The sequence below is a fragment of the Saimiri boliviensis genome, chromosome 3 (genome assembly GCF_048565385.1).
Source record: "Saimiri boliviensis isolate mSaiBol1 chromosome 3, mSaiBol1.pri, whole genome shotgun sequence".
NCBI lineage: Eukaryota > Metazoa > Chordata > Mammalia > Primates > Cebidae > Saimiri > Saimiri boliviensis.
In genome coordinates, this window is record NC_133451.1 from 178,817,700 (window position 1) to 178,839,367 (window position 21,668).

The 21,668-nt window shown below is 36.5% G+C and overlaps 1 protein-coding gene across 1 annotated transcript in view; it reads right to left on the reverse strand.

Annotated features, from left to right (window-relative positions):
* Positions 1–315: 315 nt before the first annotated feature.
* The window catches only part of ANXA10 (annexin A10), a 92,477-nt gene continuing 71,124 nt past the window's right edge, over positions 316–21,668 (reverse strand). The window contains exons 7-12 of the mRNA XM_003938715.4: positions 9,214–9,267; positions 9,024–9,117; positions 7,665–7,760; positions 5,571–5,629; positions 2,931–3,053; positions 316–655 (exon numbers count right to left, since the gene is read on the reverse strand). Coding sequence (XP_003938764.1) covers positions 587–655; positions 2,931–3,053; positions 5,571–5,629; positions 7,665–7,760; positions 9,024–9,117; positions 9,214–9,267 — 495 coding nt within the window. The 3' untranslated portion in view covers positions 316–586. The remainder of the gene's footprint in view (positions 656–2,930; positions 3,054–5,570; positions 5,630–7,664; positions 7,761–9,023; positions 9,118–9,213; positions 9,268–21,668) is intronic.

The window sequence follows — 21,668 nt, forward strand, 5'->3', positions numbered from 1 at the left end:
TAGTTGGTTAAGTACTGTCTCAAAAAAACAGCTGGAAGTCAAACACACACAAACACACACACACACACACACACACACACACACACACACACACACAACTATTTTTACATCCAAATCTCTTATACACCTAATCCAGGCAAGCGTATATCTGGCTGCATTTTGCTGTTTTAAATCTTTACTTATTTTTAAAGCCTCATTTAGATAATCACTCTAGATTTATTGTAATTGTACAGGAGCCTCAAAAATTCCCCAAATAAGGATGGCTGTGCTACATTTTCCTTGGTCTTTCAAATCCTGATAAAAACAGCCTTGTTGTAGGTTGTTGGTGGTTCGTATTTAAATAGAATCTATTTCAATAAGACTTGTCTATTATTCCATCATGCACAATTTATTTAATTGCTGATTAGATAATAGGCAAATTTAGTATCATATACTTTCATTCATAGTTTTCTTTGGCTTTGAATAATTTCAAAGATAGAATAGAAAATATGAGTGTATAGTTTCGTTATAGTGCCATGAACAGTACAAATCTCTGTTTGGACGTGTCTAGAAAGAGAAGTGCACTGTGCTGCAAGTCCTCTTCTTTTTAGTAGTCCTCAGCATCCCCAGCACAGATGGCAAGCAGGGCTTTCTTATAATGTCCTGAAGCAAAATTCTGAAAATAAAAAATAGGTTTGAAATAATATGTCACAGTAGTTCTAAAAAGGAAGCATAATTCCTCTGAACTACCCTACGAAAGAGCCATGGACCATTAGCCTTTCAAAAATCACTTACTTTTCTCATCTAAAGATTTAACATTTCCTAAATACTATTCCCAGTGGAAGTTGTTGAAGAATAATACTCTGGTTAGAGTCAGTAGTATGTGGTTTATATAAAGTTGCTTGAACCTGAATGTGTATTTATAAGAACAATAACTTACCTTAGAATTAAATATTCTCCTCAACTTCAGGAAGACATGTCCTAATATTAATATTATAATCATATGTGAATGTAGAATGTAAAGAGAGAATTAATAGGTCCCAAAGGATTTAAAAAGGTTTGTAATTATTAATGTAGCAGTAATTCTACTTCAAGAAATACATATTAAGAAAGTTACTATGTATCATTGATAAGCACAGTTTTATGCTAGAAATATATACACCATAATATTATGTATGATAGTGAAACACTGAAAAGCAATGTATAATAATGTGTGGCAGTTTGTGTACTTTATAGCTTATACAACAGAATACCATGATTCAATAAAAATACTCTTTTACATAGCAAAACACATTATTATTTATATATATTTAGAGAGTGACTGAAAGAACTTGTCTTTGCGTGTTCAGGTAGCTATGACAAAAACATCATAAACTAGGTGATTTATAAACAATAAGAATTGACTTCTGACAGTTCTAGAGGCTGGCAAGGCCAAGATCAAGCAGATCTGGTGCCTGCTGAGTGCCCGTTTTTTATAGACAGACTTCTTCTCATTCTAAACTCACATGCAGAAGGGATGAAGGTGTTCTCTTCGGCCTATATTATAAGGACACTAATCCTGTTCATGGGCCTTCCCCTCATGACCTAATCACCTCCCAAAGATCCCCACCTCCTCATATCACTTTGGGATTAGAATTTCTGCAGATACATTTTGGGGAGACACAAACATTCAGACCATAGCAGAATAAAATTTTATTAATAGTTATCTGTAGGAAATTAGGGGAATTTTAATTTTTTTTGTAATGGTTTTCTCTAATTTCTAAATTTTCCGAAATCAATGATAGTAATTAATATTATTATAAAATGTCTCTTTGTTAAATATCAACTTTCATATTAAGGTGCTTTGGCACAAAGTCATGTAATTGTAATTCAGTGCTTTAAATGTACATAGTAAAGTTGCATTAATTACATTTTCGTATTAGCAGACTTTGAGGTGGTTGTGATTAATTCTAATAAGTACCTAAGAACCAATTTATTCATTTGGAAAATGAATTATGTCCTGCATTTCTCCATGGGAAATGCTTATTATCACTAAAAGAGTTTAGGGTTTTGAAGATAGAACAGTTTTATCAAAGACGAAGGAATAAGTTTTCTCTTAACTGCTCCATCAGTTCTTCCTCCTGGAAATCATTTTAGCTCTCCAGGGGCCTACAAAGTCTTCTGTCCTGTGTGGTGTCTTGGGCCTTAGATCGCATCTAGATTACTCTTTCAATAAACAAAAGCACTGCTTCTTGCAATTAAAAATTTCAGCAGAAAACAATGTGAACAAGGTAATAGCTCTTAGCTCTGTGCAAAATAGAATTTAAAAGTTAGTCTCATGTCCCTGTGCTTGGCTTGAAATTCTTTAAACTTATTTTTATTTTACACTAGGCTCTCAGTTATGTAATGGTCATATATATTCTGAGAATTCTTTGTTAGGTCTTATCAAAATGCAAGGTGAAGTGTAAAAGTATCAGAAGGAGAACATTGGCTTGTTTAGTACTGAATCATTGGTCCTTTGCCTTTCAAGGGCTAAAGGGATAAGGATATGCAGAGCTGTACATAGCTAGGATCACTAAGTCCCTCCGAGTTAGCCATTTATGATATTTGACCGACTGCCCTGACTTCTATGACAACATGAGAGGAGAGCTGAACTGATTTAAGAAACCTCTTCAAAATTAACGCAGCCTTTTGCAATATATATTTTCCCTGAGCCTGATCATACTTCAGACATTAGCTGTTTAAGCACAATTATAGAGAATGAATATTTTGCATGACTGCATCAATGCTTCTGGGTAAAACACATCAAAGAGAAATACGTTCTGTCATTGAGGTAAAGAGTTTTCTAAGTTACCCCTGCCTGAATAGTTAACTTTTTAGATTCTGTCATGAAGTTATTGAATGAGAGCTTTTATCTCCATTTCCAAAAGGATAAAATGTGGGTCAAAATAAACCACGTACAGGAGACTTACTTTGATATCATGAAACAGGGATTTTCCATATCGCTCTTTGTATCGTTTCCTTATGGTCAGCAGGTCTATTTCACTTCTGGCAATTAGAATCCTGATTACAGTTTTATTATGGAAACCAAAGTCCTAAAAGATACAGAAAAGTGGGGGAAATGAGAAGACGACGTCTTGAAAGTCAGTCTGTCCCAAGTGGCCTCGCCCCTTTTCTGTAGTCATTTTCTCTTCTTCGCGAGGACCCCAAACACTGGCATCACTGGCCACACAGGGCGTCGCTTGGATCCCGAGTCGTTTCTTTCACTTCTCTCTGTCCCTTACTGCACGCTGAAAGTGACTTACTCTCTTCTGTTTTCTAAATGCCTGTGCTCTCTATTTCAGAGCCACAACCTTGACTCTGACCCTTATCATTTCACCCTGATTCTACAATAGCTGCTCCTCCTTTTTAGCCTTGTCGGCCTTCACACGGTCCTGCTCATGCTGCGTTAAAAATGGCAAATCTGATCCTGTGGTCCTTCTAGGTAAGAATTCTTCCTTCGAGAGGAAGACATTCTGAACTCTGTCAGATGGACATTGATTTGTCTAAGAAATCAATGATATTTTAACTTTATTTTCTGGTCATTATTGAGAAATTGTAGAAATTAGAATTCTAGGTGCTTCAAATAGTTGCTGATTTAAATTCAAATGCAGAAAAATACCAACATCAATGTCTGTATGCTAGCCCAAGAAATACTACACCCTAAAAAATCAGTTTCAAAATGTCTTTCCAAATGGAGTAAATGTGACATCTAGTGGCCAGCAAACAGAATCTAATCTTAGAAGTCTAAATGTTTCCGATGCATATCACTAATAAACCTCTCATAATTTGAGGTGGTTAAAATGAATGATCTAACCAAGTATTCAAATTTAAATTATAGAAGATTCACTTAGAATGCACTGGAGAATAACACAGGATATAGTTTTGGTTTAGGGGTGATTAAAGCAGCTTTTTGACAAATATTTGACATTTGAGGTCTTCATGTATTAAAAATTAGATTACTTGAATATGCAATCCTTCTGTCGACCTATAAACTATTTGTTAAGTACGCATACCTTCCTTTCGCCTTATAGCACACATAGCAAAAATGTGCTTTTTATTTATTATTAGAATAAGTAGCCTTGAATTTGTGCATAATTGTAATCAAGGTAATAGTGATTATTTTCCCATACTCATTCACAAACGAAGCTTCATACTGTTGTTGTAATGGTTGATTCTTTGAGAAAGAAATAACTGAAATTGTCCTAATGGATTTCCAAATACGCTATTTCAAATAAATGTTTAATCAAATTAACTGTTTCTCCTAGAAAACAGAATAAAAGAGAAGCAAGACTGTGAGCATTGATCTTTCTTTTGTGTTCTGGCATGATACAGGTTCTTCCTTTGCATAAATGAGAAAATTCACTGCAGAGGATATAAAATAAAATATTCTTGACGATTAACACATTTTCCCAGAATGCTGGCTACTTTTAAGAAGTATATCTGGGCCGGTCACGGTGGCTCAAGCCTGTAATCCCAGCACTTTGGGAGGCCGAGGCGGGTGGATCACAAGGTCAAGAGATCGAGACCATCCTGGTCAACATGGTGAAACCTCGTCTCTACTAAAAATACAAAAAAATTAGCTGGGCATGGTGGCACGTGCCTGTAATCCCAGCTACTCAGGAGGCTGAGGCAGGAGAATTGCCTGAATCCGGGAGGCGGAGGTTGCGGTGAGCCGAGATCGCGCCATTGCACTCCAGCCTGGGTAACAAGAGCGAAACTCCGCCTCAAAAAAAAAAAAAAAAAAAAAAAAAAAAAAAGTATATCTGTTAAATTTACTTTGAGGATAAAACTGGTTATTAAAACTACTGTGTTGGTGGATTGTGTTTAATTCTTTTATTTGCGTTTTCAAGGCTATGACGTGTATAATTATCTGTATGAGACTTTCTTTTTCTAACTATGTTTCATGTACATACGGATAAGGTGTGCATTATGTGATGCACTTAAGTGTTTGTTTTTTAAAAAATGAATGCTCCAAAATCTGTGTGAATGAATAACACACTAAAGTATGAAAACATTCCCATTTAATTAAAAAATAGATTTAGAGTTTATGGTTTTCTTGTTACCACTTCAAACACCTTTTGAAAATAGCATGATATTTTAAAATCATTGACATAATTTTAAATCATTGACATAATTTTTTGTAATGAAACTTCAGAAATATAGCAATTTCTTGCTGAGAGTTTATAATGTTTTGACGTCTTCTGCTTGATATCATATGTTTTGTACTTGCATAGGTCTGATGTGGGGGGTCTCTGGAAATATACAAAAACGTTTGAATTTACCAGTTTCTGCAGATGTGAAAAAATTCTAAAGCACACGGGGAGATAAACTCTAAAGACTCATACTTTTTGGTTCCCTAAATTTGATACAAAAGCATAGCATTATTTTAATTTGATATGTCTTATTTTTGGTTTCTAAACCTTTTTTTTTTTTCCAGTTGGGTGTATTTTCTTTGTACATACAAGTTCCAAAATGGTAATGAACATTTAAATGATGGAAGTAAAATTAATCCTTTGAGAAAACAGACACAGTTTCCGGAGAAATTTTGAAAACATGTAAGTCTTACTTACATGGATTGCACTATATAATCTATATGCAAAGTAGGCTGGTTTATCTCGAACACAGAGAACTAGGAGAAATCAGAGAGAAAAGAAAAAACATCAAGAGTGAAAACATATATTTTCTTCAGAATTTGAGAAACAATAACACTTTTCCTGTTACAATTATTACATTGTATTATAATTTCAACACTTACAGTAATAATAACACCATAAACCACAGAAGAAAAATATAAAGCAACAACATTATAATGAGTCATGCAGATTTTCACTTGGTCTATTTCTGTTGGAACCCTGTTAGTTCCTTCATATAGCGTAGTGAAGGAAAAGTTATCCTCTTTATCTGAAAATTAAATCAACAGAGCTTCAAAGAGAGTTAGGTTATTATCACTATTATAGATTATTATTATTGTAGGATTCAATATGACATAGCTCCCATATAATGCATTCATTGATTTGAATACTATTTTTAGTAACTTATAGCTTTGCAAGTAAGCCTGAAGTCTCTAAACCTGGAGAAATTGTATGGACCACAGCTGGTCTAGACTGGTTTTAGAAGTCATCTAATAAAAACCGCTAAGGCGTTAGAACAGTCTAGCACCTGGTCAACAGTTATCCTTCCTGGAAGTCAGTTGATGATCATAAACATTCAGTAGTGTTTATTTGAATAGGTTAACAAATAAATACATGAATGGGTAATGTATGAGAGGCTATAATTTCTAGCCAGAAGAAAATCATCATAACAGTTTTCCCTGGTACTTTAAATAATTATTTTAGATTGTGAGATTATACCCTCATCTTTTCTTTCATTTTTAATACACAAAGCCTCGTCCTAACTCTTGAGTCACTATTCATCATAAGTTCCTTGGAGGCAGCAACTTTTGCAGTTTTTCTTGTTTCACTGTTCTATCTGTAGTGCCTAAGTCCGTGTCTAGAACAGTAGGTGCTCAATAAATGTCCACTGAGTGAATCCATCACTTGGAACGTTTCCCGGCATTTTTAATGTCCGCCACTTCCTCTCTTATGCTCACCGCTTTGTGGCAGCAGTCTTTCGTGGAAAGGAAGCTATCCTGAGATTCGAATATTATGAGTTTTCGTCATAACTTTGCTGTTAATCATTTGAGGCAGTCGATTTCCTTAGGCATTGTTTATAAAATGAAGGATTTTGATGTGATATGTAGTTATTAAATTTTGTAGAGAATTTTCTGGAATAAATGCGACATTCTCAGAAGAAACACACAGATATTAATAGTCATTTCTTGCATCCTATTTTAGGGGTTCCATCAAACCATTTTCATGGAACCCTAACTTGAGACTTCTTTACTAGATAAGCTACAAAAATTCCTTTATCTCTCAGCTCTCATACCCATGTGTGCCTCTGTCATTCAAGGATGGAAAATCACAATATTCATTTATTCAACTAGTATCTAAGTGATTACTTGACAATGCCTGTGATGGATATTTCACAATGATTCGCTTTGGTTATCCCTGAAATGTATGCTGTCACCTCACAAAGGTAGTTCTATTGCAGTTTTTCTGGATAAATAGTGCTGTTTTATCCTCTATGGAGGGATATCGCTTCTTAGGAAGGAGCAAGCAGTGTGTCACTATCACAATAGCCTGAGGAAAATCACTACTTGATAAATCTCTTTTATAGTAGGATTTACTTCTAAAACCAAATTTATTAGTAATGGTGACTAAAAAAATCCTTTTCCTTGTGAAGAGAAGAAAACCACATTGTTAAGTTTATTTATCTGCTCTTGAGCCAGGGAATGGAAGTCAGTAAAGATAAAATGTATTGAACAGTGTGAGAAGCCAATTCTAAAGAGAAAATATCTGAGAATGATGTGTTTTCTGATATGAAAGTTGAAGTAGCTGTCAGGGAAGGATATCAGTTCATTCAAGTCACCAGGTTGCCAGGTGGTGCGTTTTATTGGTAGCTGATGTACTCTTCCCCTGTGGAGTTTACATTCTTTTAAATAATAAAATTCAAGAGAAAAATGACTCCATCGAGACCTTACTCATGCACCTCTAGTTCAATCAGAGCCACTCAGTATTTATTGCAAAAGAAAATGTCTGCTGTGCTTCCAATAATTTATTACTTACCAATTGCAACTAGCAGCTCCTGAAAGTATCCATCATAGCATTCATTAATGGCATCTACGATGTCTTGCCCAGAAATATTTTGAAATTCCTGGAAAACTTCAACATATTGATGTAATTCAAAGGGGATTTTGTATATATTTTAAATTTATAATACAAATATTAATTAGATTGTTACACATAGTGAAAGTTTATATTTTCCATAAAATAATTTAAAACACTACTGCAACCAATTACGTTTAGTATAAATACAATGGAAACAAATACAAATACTCTTAGTAGAGGCAGCATAAATCTTGAACTTCAAAGGCCTGCTGTTATTCTCTTCTCCTGGGGACCAAATGCCACCTCCAGTGGGACCCACTAACTCACTGCTGATTTACATGGAGAAGAAACATATTAGCCATTATTTACAAACCAGTTATTTAAGACATGCATAATAGACATGTCAACAGCAAACTTCCTACTTGAGCTTAAATATGAGAATTAAGTGTAAAAGTCCTCTCTGTGATGATTAATATAGTGGTTGTGATATCAATAAAGAATATTCTGAGAAATATGAAATCAACTTTATGGGTGTAGACTAAGGTTTACTAATTTAGAATTGTATTACAGTAAGATTCCTTATTTCAATAACTTAGTTATCTGACTGTATTCTAGGCAACTTTAGATTTCAAACATTCTTACAGACAGTTAGAAGCAAGGAGATGTCTTATTATTAATTATTATTATTATTATTACCATTAAGAAAGGTAATGCCTCTTAATGACTTGTAGAGTCTAGATATGGGATTGGGTTAGGGTAGCCCATCTGTTGAAAATTGTCAGCATTTGTGTGTTTTATATAGAAAACACAAAAATGTTTTTAAATAAGGGAAAAAGAACGATACAGTAGTTTAGGGAATGTCAAACAAAGTGCACACTAACATGAGTGCACCCTCTAAGACCAATAAGGTTCTCTCAATATTGCAGAAATGATGACATCAGTAATAATGGCCTTGACGCAGTATTGACAGGTTAAACTATATTTACTACATACTTTGCAAGACATATAATATACCTAATAGGAAATAGCTAATATATTTGAATAAGTACTCCATCAAATACAGAGATAATTTTTAAAATGCTCAGTATTTGAAAGTTACATTATTCAGTTATTGGAAAAAACAATAAGGAAATATTTATTCCTTAGTAATGTCATTAAATAGGGCGTATCTTAGAAACAAAATTCAAAATAAGTACCTTTGTGATAACTGACTCTCCTCTATTTCCTTGTAATATTTCATATTTGTTTCAAGTTAACCACCTTCTTTTTGTTATACAACAGGTTGAGTAGCTGGAAAGAAACCCAGTGAATAATTACCCAGCCACAGCTGCTGGTAGCTCTTGTTGCACAGGATCATTTGCAGCATGGTTTTATGTTCCCCCGTCTTCTGCTGACAGGCTTCCCACAGGACCTGAAACATTAGCCAGCAGAGAAGGAGTGTCAGAACCACTCCCGCCCATTTTAACCAAGGTTCTTTGCAGTCAGTGTGAGAACTGGTTCTGGTTACCATTGCATCCTGAGCCGCCATAGCAGGGTCTGTATATCCTTCCTCTCTGGTCCCCTGTAAAGGAAGCACAGATTTTCCATGTAAATGTTCTTAGTCAGCAACTCATATAGGACTAGCGGGACGAAAGTCCTTCAACCACCAAACACTCTGATTGTTCCCAAGGAGGTTCTATTATTATCTGGAGTAAGTTTTCGTTTCCTGAATTCTCAAATACTTTAGAAGATAGCATATGAGTTTTTATTTTAAAATATTCATTATTTTGGTTTACTGTTTCTTTGCAATACTGGTAATCTTTGAAAGACATTGAGGGATTTTTCAGTTTTCTAGGTCTCTGTGGAGTATCTTCTCCTTTATTAAAATGAGCATCCACTATCTGACCATGGCAATGGGTGGTAGAAATGGGTGTGAACACTGTCAGAGCAAAAATGCAGAGAAAGTCCATCTCTGACTTGCACAATAGGATTTATACACCAATAAAATAGTAATGAAACCTAGACTTTGTGCACTAAGTATATTTTGTAAGTCTTTTAACTCTCACTCCATGATCATTTAAAGAACAGCCATGGTCCAGTTGATCATTTGAAACAAGAGAGAAAGGTGCTAACCAGTGCAGGGTCCATCAGTTCCTGAGGGTTATGAGGGCCAGTGGGGAGAAGGAGGTAGGGATGCATGTGATCAGTCTATTTAATTGTTCATTATGGATTGATATATAGAGGGGAGGTTTCTCCCAGCTCCAACTATGTAAAGAGAATACTGAAAATACAGCAGCTTCTGCTTCTACCATTTTTTTTTTTTTTTTGAGACAGGGCCTTGCTCTGTTGCACAGGTTGGAATGCAATGGTATGATCATAGTTCACTGTAATCTCAATCTCCTGGACTCAAGCAATCCTCCTGCCTCAGCCTCCTGAGTAGCTGAGACTACAGGTATGTGCCACTATGTTTGGCTAATACTTTTTTTCTCAGAAAGGGGATCTCACCATGTTGACCAGGCTGGTCTTGACCTCCTGGCCTCAAACGATTCTTCATTCTCAGCCTCTCAAAATGTTGGGGTTACAGGCATGAGCCACTGTACCTAGCACTATCATTTTTTAGAACACTGAAAATAGCCACAGTGCAGTGAACCCAGTGAGACAGCAAGATCCAGCACAGGGAGGTCTTGAACACAACTTCCTTGAATTAATCTCAATCCCTAAATAGCATAATGGGATCCCAAATTTCTTACCTATTCCCAATGGAGGAACTTGCAATCTAGCTGAGAACCCGTGGGAAAGCTTGCCAGACTGAGTTGTTTGTGACCGTGGCAGGAACAGTGTTCTGGCAGCCAAGGGCTACAGGATACACCACATTGACTTGAACTGTGTGAGAGACACAGCTAGGCCTTAGGAGGAGTCTTCTGCTCCCATGAGAGTAAAGGTGAGGGAAAATCATCCTGAAAGGTTATTCTGATCCAACTGGTCAGTTTGGCTCTGACCAAAGTGAGACAGAGAAAAGATCATAAATTAAATTGGTGGCTTATTTTGGCAGCTAACACTGATAAATGCCCATATGCTGGTCATTGACATCTCATATGTTCAATATTCAGAATTGCCAAGAATACCCATTCCATAGTCTAAACCAGCAAAGATGCAGATGGTATCTTGATCTAAGGACACAGTGATCTTCTCGTTGCCGAGATATTTCATAACCACACACACATCTCTCTACCAATTGCATTCTTGGAGGCAAAGGAGGAGGATGGCCAGAAATCTGTGAGTCAATTACTTAACTCAATAAAAGTATGAATGAGACTGAACATGCACCCACATTCAGTATCGAAAGTATTGCATAGTTTAAATTTGCCATTTTAGATTAAATATTAGGGCTTTTTTTCTTGATAACAAAAAGCTAGAGGCATATAAGAAAATGCAATTTATTCACAAAGAAGTGAATAAGATACCATTTGTGAGTAAATTTGTAGCCCTGGAACATTTAATGTTTAATTATAACTAAAACACTATGTTGCCTAAAGGTGAAAAACTGATTAAAAATAGGCATGAGTTTGTCAGTCACATTTCTTCTGCTTCAATTTCCTTTGCTTAAAATACCAGGATACTAAGAATGCAAGTCTTATTTTAAAATCTGTATGTTAAATTAAAGGAGGGAATAATTTGATTGACTAGTAGGACTATGAGTGTTATTTTCAAATCATGAAAATGTAAAGGTACAGGTACTTTAGGAGCTCCATCTCTTATTCTGGAGATAAAAGTTAGAGATATTAAGTGAATTGCCCAATTTCCCAAGATCTGATTGTTAGAGAAGAATGTTTATGAAATTTCAGTGGCATTTCTGACTCTGAGATTTCATACTCTTCCCTGAGCTTAAATAACTTATTATTTGTACACAGTATGCACTGGCTCCTTTTCAAATTCTCTCTTATGAATTTAACTTATACCAAGCAACAAATAATTAAAAGCAATTAATATGCTATATCTTCTGTGACTATATGCCATTTATTTAATAGCATACATTTATAGTAATTCTTAGTCGTCATCTTATTTGATCTACCAGTAGGATTTGGTATAATTAACACTCTCTTCTTACTATACTTTATTACTTGGTTTCCAGGATCCTGTAACCTACTTTGTTTTAGTTTATTTTATTGGTTATGCCTCAGTCTTATGAACTGGTTTCTCTTCTTTTCAATCTCTTAATTTTGGAAGCTCCAAGTAGTCAATCTTTGGTCATCTTTTTGTCTGTGTTTACATTTCTTCTCTTGGTGATGCTATCTACTCATGTGGCTTTAAATTCCATCTATATTGTGATGACATCCATTTAGCTTACCTATTTATTTATGATCTCCAGCAAAGATCTGTCATCTGAACTTCAGATATGTATATTCTAATTGCCAATTCAGCATCTCCACTTGATTTTCTAATACATATATCAGATTTAACATGTTGAAAATCCAGTGCCTCAACTCCCTCCACCTCAAAACCTTTCTACATTCCCAGTCTCCCACACTGTACTTCATCCTTTCTGTTGCTCAGACTAAGAAACGGAGTCACATTTGATTTCTTTTTCTTTTGCCTTTTCATATCCCACATCCAATTCCTCGGGAAATAATAAAGACACTGACTTCAAAATAACACAGGATTTTTTTCTGTGTGTTTTGCCAGTTGAATATCTCCATGGCTGGCAATGCTCCTGCCAGGGACTTGCTCACCCCAGGCTTGTGGCAGGAGGTACCCTGCCCACTTAGCCTGTGGGGCTGTTTGGCTTGCAACCTGGCCTGGATCCCGTGGCCACTGTGACTGTGTGCTCAGCCTGCAGAGAGAGGGGGTGTGTGAATGAGTGAGCATGTAGTCCAACTAGTGACTCCAAGTGCTGGCACAGGTGCATGCTCCATGTGGGGCTTGCAGCTGGACCAGGCATGTCACAAGTGACTCCACTGTCCAGACAAAGGGGACATGGTGGTGCCTAAAAACTTAGAGATGCCAGGTGAATAGGGGTGTGTTAATAGCTCTTTTAGTTCTACCATCTGCAGCCTGACTAAACGGGATGTGTGGAGCCAAGCAGCTCCTTCTTCCATTGCTTGGTGAGTGGAAAGAGAGTGCTACAGGCCTACAGCTCTGTTCACACTCACCCAAGTTCTTGTCCCACATCCAAGAAGAATGAGGTTACATTGACAGCCAGTGGGTGAGCAAGGCAAAGAGTTTTATTAAGTGAAGAAGCAGCTCTCAGCAGAGAGAGATCCAGGTTGAACAGCCCCCTAACCCAAAGTCAGGTAGTCCTTTCCCACAACATCCAAAGGTGGGCAGTCCCCTGGTCTGGCTGAGTCCAGGGATTTTATGGGCTCAGAATGGGGGAGTATGTGCTGATTGGTTTGTTAGCACGCAAAAGCCACCACTCAAAGATGGGCACAACAGTGTGAAAAATCAGTTCAAGAAGGGTAGTTAAATATAAAATAGGTGGAGGGTGGGAATCAACCAGAGGAAAGCACCTCGAATGGGAAGAGGGGTTCTCAATCTGGTCTGTGGATTTTTCTAAGATTTGTAGATCGGTTTTCTGCTTTAAACTGCCTTTGGTTTGAAGGTCAGGTTTCACCACCCCTATCTGCCTAAAGGTTTGTCTGTCTCCTGCCTCTATCTATACATCCAGAAATTGGGCACATATCACCACTGCCAATGCTCTCCTGTGGGCCCAAGTTAATATCATAGCTTGCTTTACTGCTGAAGCAGCCTCCTTACAGGCTTCTGTTTCTACTTTTGTCTCCCTATAGTCTTTTCTCAATATAGCAGCTATTATGAGTATTTTAAAGCATAAGATCACATTCCTTCACTAATGACCCAGTAATGACTTATCTCTTGTCTATTTCACTCAAAATAAAAGCCAAAGTTCTTAGAATGGCTGCAGGATTTGACATAAACTTACCACATGCTACTTTTATTGGGGGGGGGGGGGGACAGAGGTCTCACTCTGTCACCCAAGCTGGAGTGCAGTGGCATGATCTTGGCCCATTACAACTTCCATCTTCCAGGATCAAGTGATTCCCCTGCTTCAGCCTCCTGAGTATCTGGGATTACAGGCATGCACCACCATACCTGGCTAATTTTTGAATTTTCAGTAAGAAGAGGTTTCACCATGTTGGTCAGGCTGATCTCAAACTCCTGACCTTGTGATCTGCCTACCTTGGTCTCACAAAGGGCTGGGATTAAAGGCATGAGCCATTGCGTGCTACTTCTCTGAATTGATATATTATTAGTACATTTCTTTTGCTTACTAAGAGGCCACCAACTGGCCTTGCTATCCCTCAAACCCATTAGCTTTTTTTTTTTTTTTTTTTTTTAATTTACACTTTTTCTCTAGTTAACTCTTATCTTGGAACATCCTACCACATCAATTTAAACTCATTCTTTTATTCACTTCTTTACTCAAATCTCATCTTTTCAATGAGACCTAACCTGACCAACCTGTATAATATGGCAACATACCCATAATGCCCAGCCCTACAATACCTCTTCCTGTCACTCTCTACTGCCATATCTTTCATCAACCTTCTAATATTATACATAATGCACCTATTAATTAAATTGATGTTTAGCTGTTCATATTCTCTTGCTAGAATCTAAACATCTTAGGGGCTGGGATCTTCATCTCTTCTTTTCACCAATAATTCCCAATTATCTAAAATTATGCTTGGCACATGATAGGCATTCAATAAATGCTAAATGGAAAAGTAAAGGAATAACTTACATAGCAGACTTCAAAGATCCTTTAGTGGATGTGGAAAGATTTTCTGGATTATTGATATTTTCTTAGTGATCTTCAACCTTTATAGCTAAGTCAGCTCCTGGCCTTGCAAAGTTTGTGAGAAATATTTAAGAATTGTCTGCAGCTTCACATATCTGAAATATTGTTTGGAAAGATAATTTGTTTTGGACATTTAACTTGAAATGGTGCCCATCTGTTTATTTTCCTATGCAGTTAATTGCCAAGAGCTCTTTAAGCAGACTGGTGGATTTAAAAAATGTGAATAAGTATGATTTGGCTTTGGCAAAGGCAGAGTCAAGCTGGCTTTCTCATGTAAAGGGCCTAAGAGAGCCACATGTTATGTTTAATTGATGTCAATACCAGAAAATGGCATACATGAATACAGAATTTAGTTTAAGGGCATGAAAAAAACGGGAAAGGAAAAAAATTAAAAGAAACAAGATGTGGGTGAAAATATTTGGAGGCGAATTGATTACAGATGAATATTGAAAGCTGATGGCAATAACACTCCCAGAAGCCTCATTGAATGAGTTCAAGAAACTGTCATAGGAGAATCCTGAAAGCCAAGATAAGCAGTAAGTATCCAATTCCATTCTTTCTCTCCCTGAAAACATTTATCATCTGCAGTGTGATTTGCAGATATTGATTAATTAATCTCCTAGTGACTAATTTTTCATTATTTGACAGATAATTAGTTCTTTCATATATCTGTGTAATAGAAGCATGCAGGAAGCATTGTGAGCCAGTTTAATAATTGGCATTAGTTTTCAAGAATAATGTGTTACAGCTCAGTTGTTTCCTTATTAGAAATTGTCCCATCAGGAAATACTTTATAGATCATAAAGTAAAAGGTCTTCTCTCCTGGAAAATATGACAATGATTTTGAGCACTTTCCATTTCATAAAAACCTAAGGTTTCTATGCTCCAATTACTCCAGTCTCTATTAATTCAAAAAAATAGGTGTGTCTGAATTTTAATGATGTTAAAAATATGAAAACCATGGTTCATCTTTCCTTTGATTTTAAAAGTGAAGGTGCATAGGGAGGTAAAGGACTTGGTTATAACAACCCAATACTTAGAGAACTTTTCTATTGGGAAGAAACTGAAGGAAGAATGAGCTTATATCCTTTAATTTACAGAGTAAAAACCTGAATCTCATAAAGGTTAAATGATAAATCCAAAGACATAAAACTGAATTATAACAGAGCTAGAGGGAAACAAATAGCTCTTGCTGTTTTACACACACGTGTCCCCATACATAGAGAGAGATGGAGGAGTAGAGAGACAGAGAGAGAGAATAATGATCCCAAGACCATGGAAGAGAACAGGATGGGAGAGATTTAATTGCAGAGCAGTTTCCCACAGTTATCCACTAGGAACTCACGAGCTTCAAATTTCACCTCTCTCTAGGAAGAAATTCCATTTCTTTTTGTAAAATATCCAGACAGATTCTTTCTGAAGAGGTGTATATCACAGATGATAATCAAGAGAAGGGATGGACTTTTAAAACCCCATTATTCACTTTTCATCTTTTCTAATTTTCTGAATTTAGGCACTTCTGTTCTGACTTGCATGTTTCCTCGTTTCTGTTCATTCTGTGATAGGAGCTAGGACACCAAGAATTCAATCTAACAGTGCTCACTGCTAAAATGTGGCTATTAAGAGAATCTGAACAATAAGATACAATTCTTCTTACCAGCCTTTTCCTGCCTGACTATATGTTCCTCTCCTTCTGGTGAATTTTCTCATAGTTTCTTATATTGCTTCAGCATATACGAATAATACAGTATATATGTATACATGTACATGTATTATTAGTACACATATACTGTGTTATTAGTACATAGTACAGTATATGCACATATATACTGTATTATTAGTACATAAATATATAGATATGTATATATATATATATAAATCAGGGTATATCTGATTGATTTGATCATATAAACTCAAAGGGAAGAATAGGATTATAGAAATTAAAGAAATGCTAAGAAGGAAAACTGGTTTTTATCTCAAGCAAATCAAGTTCTCTTAATTTAAGTCACAAGTGAGGTACTCACTACGAGTGAGTGGTAAATTATCATGCCATGTGCAATTCTCAAAAATTTCCTAATCATCTCACATTCTGCTTAAAAATTTCCCCCTGGCTCTTTCCTGCCTACATAAACTCTTCTGTTTAACATCTCCACCAGCTCTCTAATCGGAAAAACGTTCCCTATTCAACAGTAGTCCTTTGAGCCAGCCTGATTCTCAGGCAGCACCTATTCACCCATCCCGAACCACCCTTCCTTCCTCCTCTCATGTTTGCAAGTGATGATCATTTTCCAAGATCCTGTTAAAGAAGCAACATATATGAAGCTTTCTTCTTTTTCTTTATCCAGCATTGAATTTTATTCTTTTTACCATTTATTTTTAAAAATATAAATCGCTTACAATATATCATGTGAAGAGCTTAGTTATAAGATTACAAATTGGAATAAAACTAGATTTTATGTTTGGAGAACTCAGTCTAATGGGAAAGATGGATATGCAAACAGATTCAATATCACAGGGTAAGATTATAATGCAAATGCATATAAAAGGTTTGGAGGAGAGCAGTTCTTATAGAGTGGAAGTAGGCTTTGGAGAATAGATTCTTTACGAGGTCTGATGGGAAATGATGAACTTCATTCCATACTGGCATTTTTGAAATCTGCTTTTGTTCTGTATTGGAACAATTTTCTGTCTTAGTCCATTTGTGTTGCTAGAAAGGAATTTCTGAGGTTGGGCAATTTATAAAGAATGTAAGTTTATTTGGGTCACAGCTCTGCAGACTGTACCAGAAGCATGGCTGCAGCAGCTGCTAATGCTGAGAGCTCCATGGCTCCATCTGCTAATGCTGAGAGCTAATGCTAATGTTTCCACTCATAATGGAAGGTGAAAGGGAACTGGCATGTGAAGAGATCATGTGGTGAGATCAAAAAAGCAAGAGCAAGAGGTGGAAAATGCCAGGCTCTTATTAACAACCAGCTCTCCTGGGAACCAACAGGGTGAGAACTCACTCATTACAGTGAGAATCAGCATCGAGCTAGTCAAGAGAACTCCATCCTCACGATTCAGACACCTCTCATTAGGCCTCACCTTTAGCATTGGGCATCACATTTCAACATGAGGTTTGGGGGCACAAATGCAAACTCTAACAGAAGAAAAACTGTTATATAGATAAATGTTTAACTCCATATTTTAAAACATACTTAATGGCAAAAACAAAACAGAAGGAATAAAAAATTTAAATATAGCCTCATCTTTGGCCTTTTATTTATCTCCTAGAAACTAGTTATTAATGGTAGGATTAATTATACAGAAATATGATATATATGTAACATATTTCTATACATTTTATATACTAAAATATTTTAATCTGATGTATTCAGATTAAAATTGCTTTTTTTTTTTGCTTTTTACACAATCTTTTATTTCTTCTTTGATAATATAATAAACATCATCACTCTCAAAGTGAGATTAAAAGTAGGAACAAAATTATCGGAAATGGTGACACAGTAAAGATATGTTCAAAACATAAAGCATGGATACAAATTCAAAGACAGTTTCCTTTTTAAAGTATATTTAAGAAGGAAGGCAGGACATTTTGTGTGTCTTGTTGTTGTTGTTTATATATCGTTCCCTTTTAGAAATTCTAAAAGAAAGATACGAGCTCAGTAAATAACTGGCTAGTTTGCAGCCTGATATAGTCGTCATCATAAGTTTTCTATTTATTGACAGATATGTCTTTGTCTTTACTATCTTCTGTTACCCATTTGTGTTTCTTGGTTGCAATATTCAATTCTTTTCTACAGCTTTGAAATACACTGATTACAGATTGTAAGACTTGTTTCAACGTCCCTGAAGACCAATAACTTCACCACCTTTGATATTAAGTAGGCCTATTTGACTGAGGTTTAGTCAATGACACTTGAGGAGAAATGGATATGCATTCCAGCAAAGCTCATAAACACTTCCGTGAAGAAAACTCTATTCTCTTTCTGCTTCTGTAGGTTGAAGACAGACATGATAAACTAACAAGCTAGTTGTAAGGGTGAAAGGAGACTAAGTCTCTGGATCACTTCTTGGAAGGGAACTGCACTCTGATCGGTTGCACCTGTTCTGATCTTCCTATGAGCTTGAGAAATGGCATTTACTTTATGCTTTTAGTCATGCATTAAAAGAAAGAGATGAGCTCAGTAAATAACTGGCTAGTTTGCAAGCAGACATAAAAGAGAGAAGAAAGTTTAGAAATCTGATGTCTTGAAGAGTTAGAAATAGAAATCACTGCGGGCGCAGTGGCTCAAGCCTGTAATCCCAGCACTTTGGGAGGCCGAGGCGGATGGATCACGAGGTCAAGAGATCGAGACCGTCCCGGTCAACATGGTGAAACCCCGTCTCTACTAAAAATACAAAAAATTAGCTGGGCATGGTGGCGCGTGCCTGTAATCCCAGCTACTCAGGAGGCTGAGGCAGGAGAATTGCCTGAGCCCAGGAGGCGGAGGTTGCGGTGAGCCGAGATCGCACCTGCACTCCAGCCTGGGTAACAAGAGCGAAACTCCATCTCAAACAACAACAACAACAACAACAAAGAAATAGAAACCACTTACTGATTCCAAGCAATGTACGCTGAGACTTGAAGAGGCTTTGAAAAGTAAGGGCCTTTTACGACTCAGCCCTCTAGGAAGACTCAGACAGTTTTACTTTCTGAGAGAGCCTTCAAGGAAATGTTTTTGAGTTGTGAAAATAAAAAAGGCACAAATGAGGAAGCGAGGGAGCAAGGATGCAAATAAAGTCATCCTGGAGAAATATAGCTAGGAAAGAACTTTGCACATAGTGAAATGGTAAAGGGACCTAACCAAAAGCAAGCAGATCATCACTCTTCTAAGTTTTTAAGAGATCCTCATTTTCAAAGACAATACAAACCCAGATCCAGGAAACATTGATAACGTATGTTGTTAACAAACTGTGAAGCCTCTAAATTTGCCAAAGTTGAGCTGCTGTGAAAGTGGTACCACCTTCAAGAATATAAAGAGGCTTCTTGACTTATAACAAGATTACATCCTGATAAATCCATTGTAAATTAAAATATCCCAAGTCAAAAATGCATTTAATACATTGAACATCACAGCTTAGTGCAGCCTACCTTAAATGTGCTCAGAACACTTGCAGTAGCCTACAGCTGGAGAAAATTACCTAACACAAAGCCTATTTTATAATAAAGTGTGTTAAACATCTCACATAATTTATGGAATATGAACGACTATGTGAAAATTGCAGCAGTTTTGCACCATCATAAAGTAGAAAGGTACCATGAAGTAGATAAGTCAGACCATAAAAATTCAGAGACTGAGGACTGCCTGTTCTCCACAGCACCTTTTCAGATACACCAAGCAGGATAAAGGACAGGGAAGGACTTCTCAGAGTTTATCAAAGTAGCCAAGAAACGTTTAGATTAAAAACAAATCCAGGAACCCATGGAGGCAACTGGCACTCGAGTGGTTCAGAGCAAAGGAAGAAAGAATAGACAATGACCTATCTTGCATTTTTATCTGGTGATTCTAACCCCTCACCTAATAGTGTGGGGCTCTGTGTTCTTGAGGATCTTAGGCAGGATTCTCACTCTAGTCCCCTCCACCTGGACTATAGATCTTTCTCTCTTCTAGGTCCTACTCTTCCACCTTTCTCCCCACTAAAAAGGCTTTCATGTATTCTTCTTCCTTTAAAGCCATTGAAGTCCTTTCTAACTTCATGTTCCCTTGTACAAAGTTCTATTGACTTTGGGGTTTTAGTGAAAATTCTTTGGTAACGACTAATTCTTTGCTAAGTACTATGCCTTTGATGTATAAAGGAAAGGTTTGGGGATTTCAAAACTCTTGTTTCATTTCAAACACCCACCCACACACCCTCCCCCGACACATACCCCACAAAACCAAATCAAAATTCTGGCTTTCAAGACATTTTTCTCAGCTGTGGCCTTCGAGATTCTCTTTCAGAATTTAAGAGCTGAGCACTGATCCCTTTCTCTTTGCATTCCTGAGTGCCTTTTCTAAATAGGATAACAGGTATATTGGAGAATATGTATAGAACAAAAGATAATTACATCTTTAAAAATAAAGGGAGGATGTGGAGAAATAGGAACGCTTTTACACTGTTGGTGGGAGTGTAAATTAGTTCAACCATTGTGGAAGACAGTGTGGCGATTCCTCAAGGACCTAGAAATAGAAATACTATTTGACTCAGCAATCCCATTACTGGGTGTATACCCAAAGGATTATAAATCATTCTATTGTAAAGGTGTACACGTGTCTTTATAATAGAATGATTTATAATCCTTTGGGTATATATGCAGTAATGGTATATACAATATATACCCAGTATATATTGTGGCACTGTTCACAATAGCAAAGACTTGGAACCAACCCAAATGCCTATCAATGATAGACTGGATAAAGAAAATGTGGCACATATACACCATGGAATACTATGCAGCCATAAAAAAGAATGAGTTCATGTCCTTTGCAGGGACATGAATGAAGCTGGAAAGCATCATTCTCAGCAAACTGACACAACAGCAGAAAACCAAACACCGCATGTTCTCACTCATAAGTGGGAGCTGAACAATGAGAACCCATGGACACAGGGAGGGAAACATCACACACTGGGGAATGTTGAGGAGGTAGGGGGTTAGCAGAGGAATAGCATTAGGAGAAATATCTATTGTAGATGACGGGATGATGGATGCAGCAAACTGCCATGGCCCGTGTATACCTATGTGACAAAACCTGCTCATTCTGCACATGTACCCCAGAACCTAAAGTATAATAAAAATATTATTTGTATTACAATGCTAATATGTGGAATGTTTTCAAGAAATATTTATGAAATGGAGATACTTATATATCATTTAGTCAGTACAGAAACATAAATGATAAAATCTATTTTTAACTTGAAGTAATGTTCCATTTTGGTAATATACAACACCACAGAATTTTTATAGGTTGCACTGAAGATCATATGCTGGCCTTTGAAGTCTCTAGGATTCAAATTCTGGATTTCACTTATTAGCTCTTGAGACAAACAGAGAGCTAGAACTTTATACTTTTTGATTCTCTATTCTTTTCTGAAGTACTTATGAGAATATTTGTATTATAGTGTTTTGTTGTTATTAAATGAGAAAA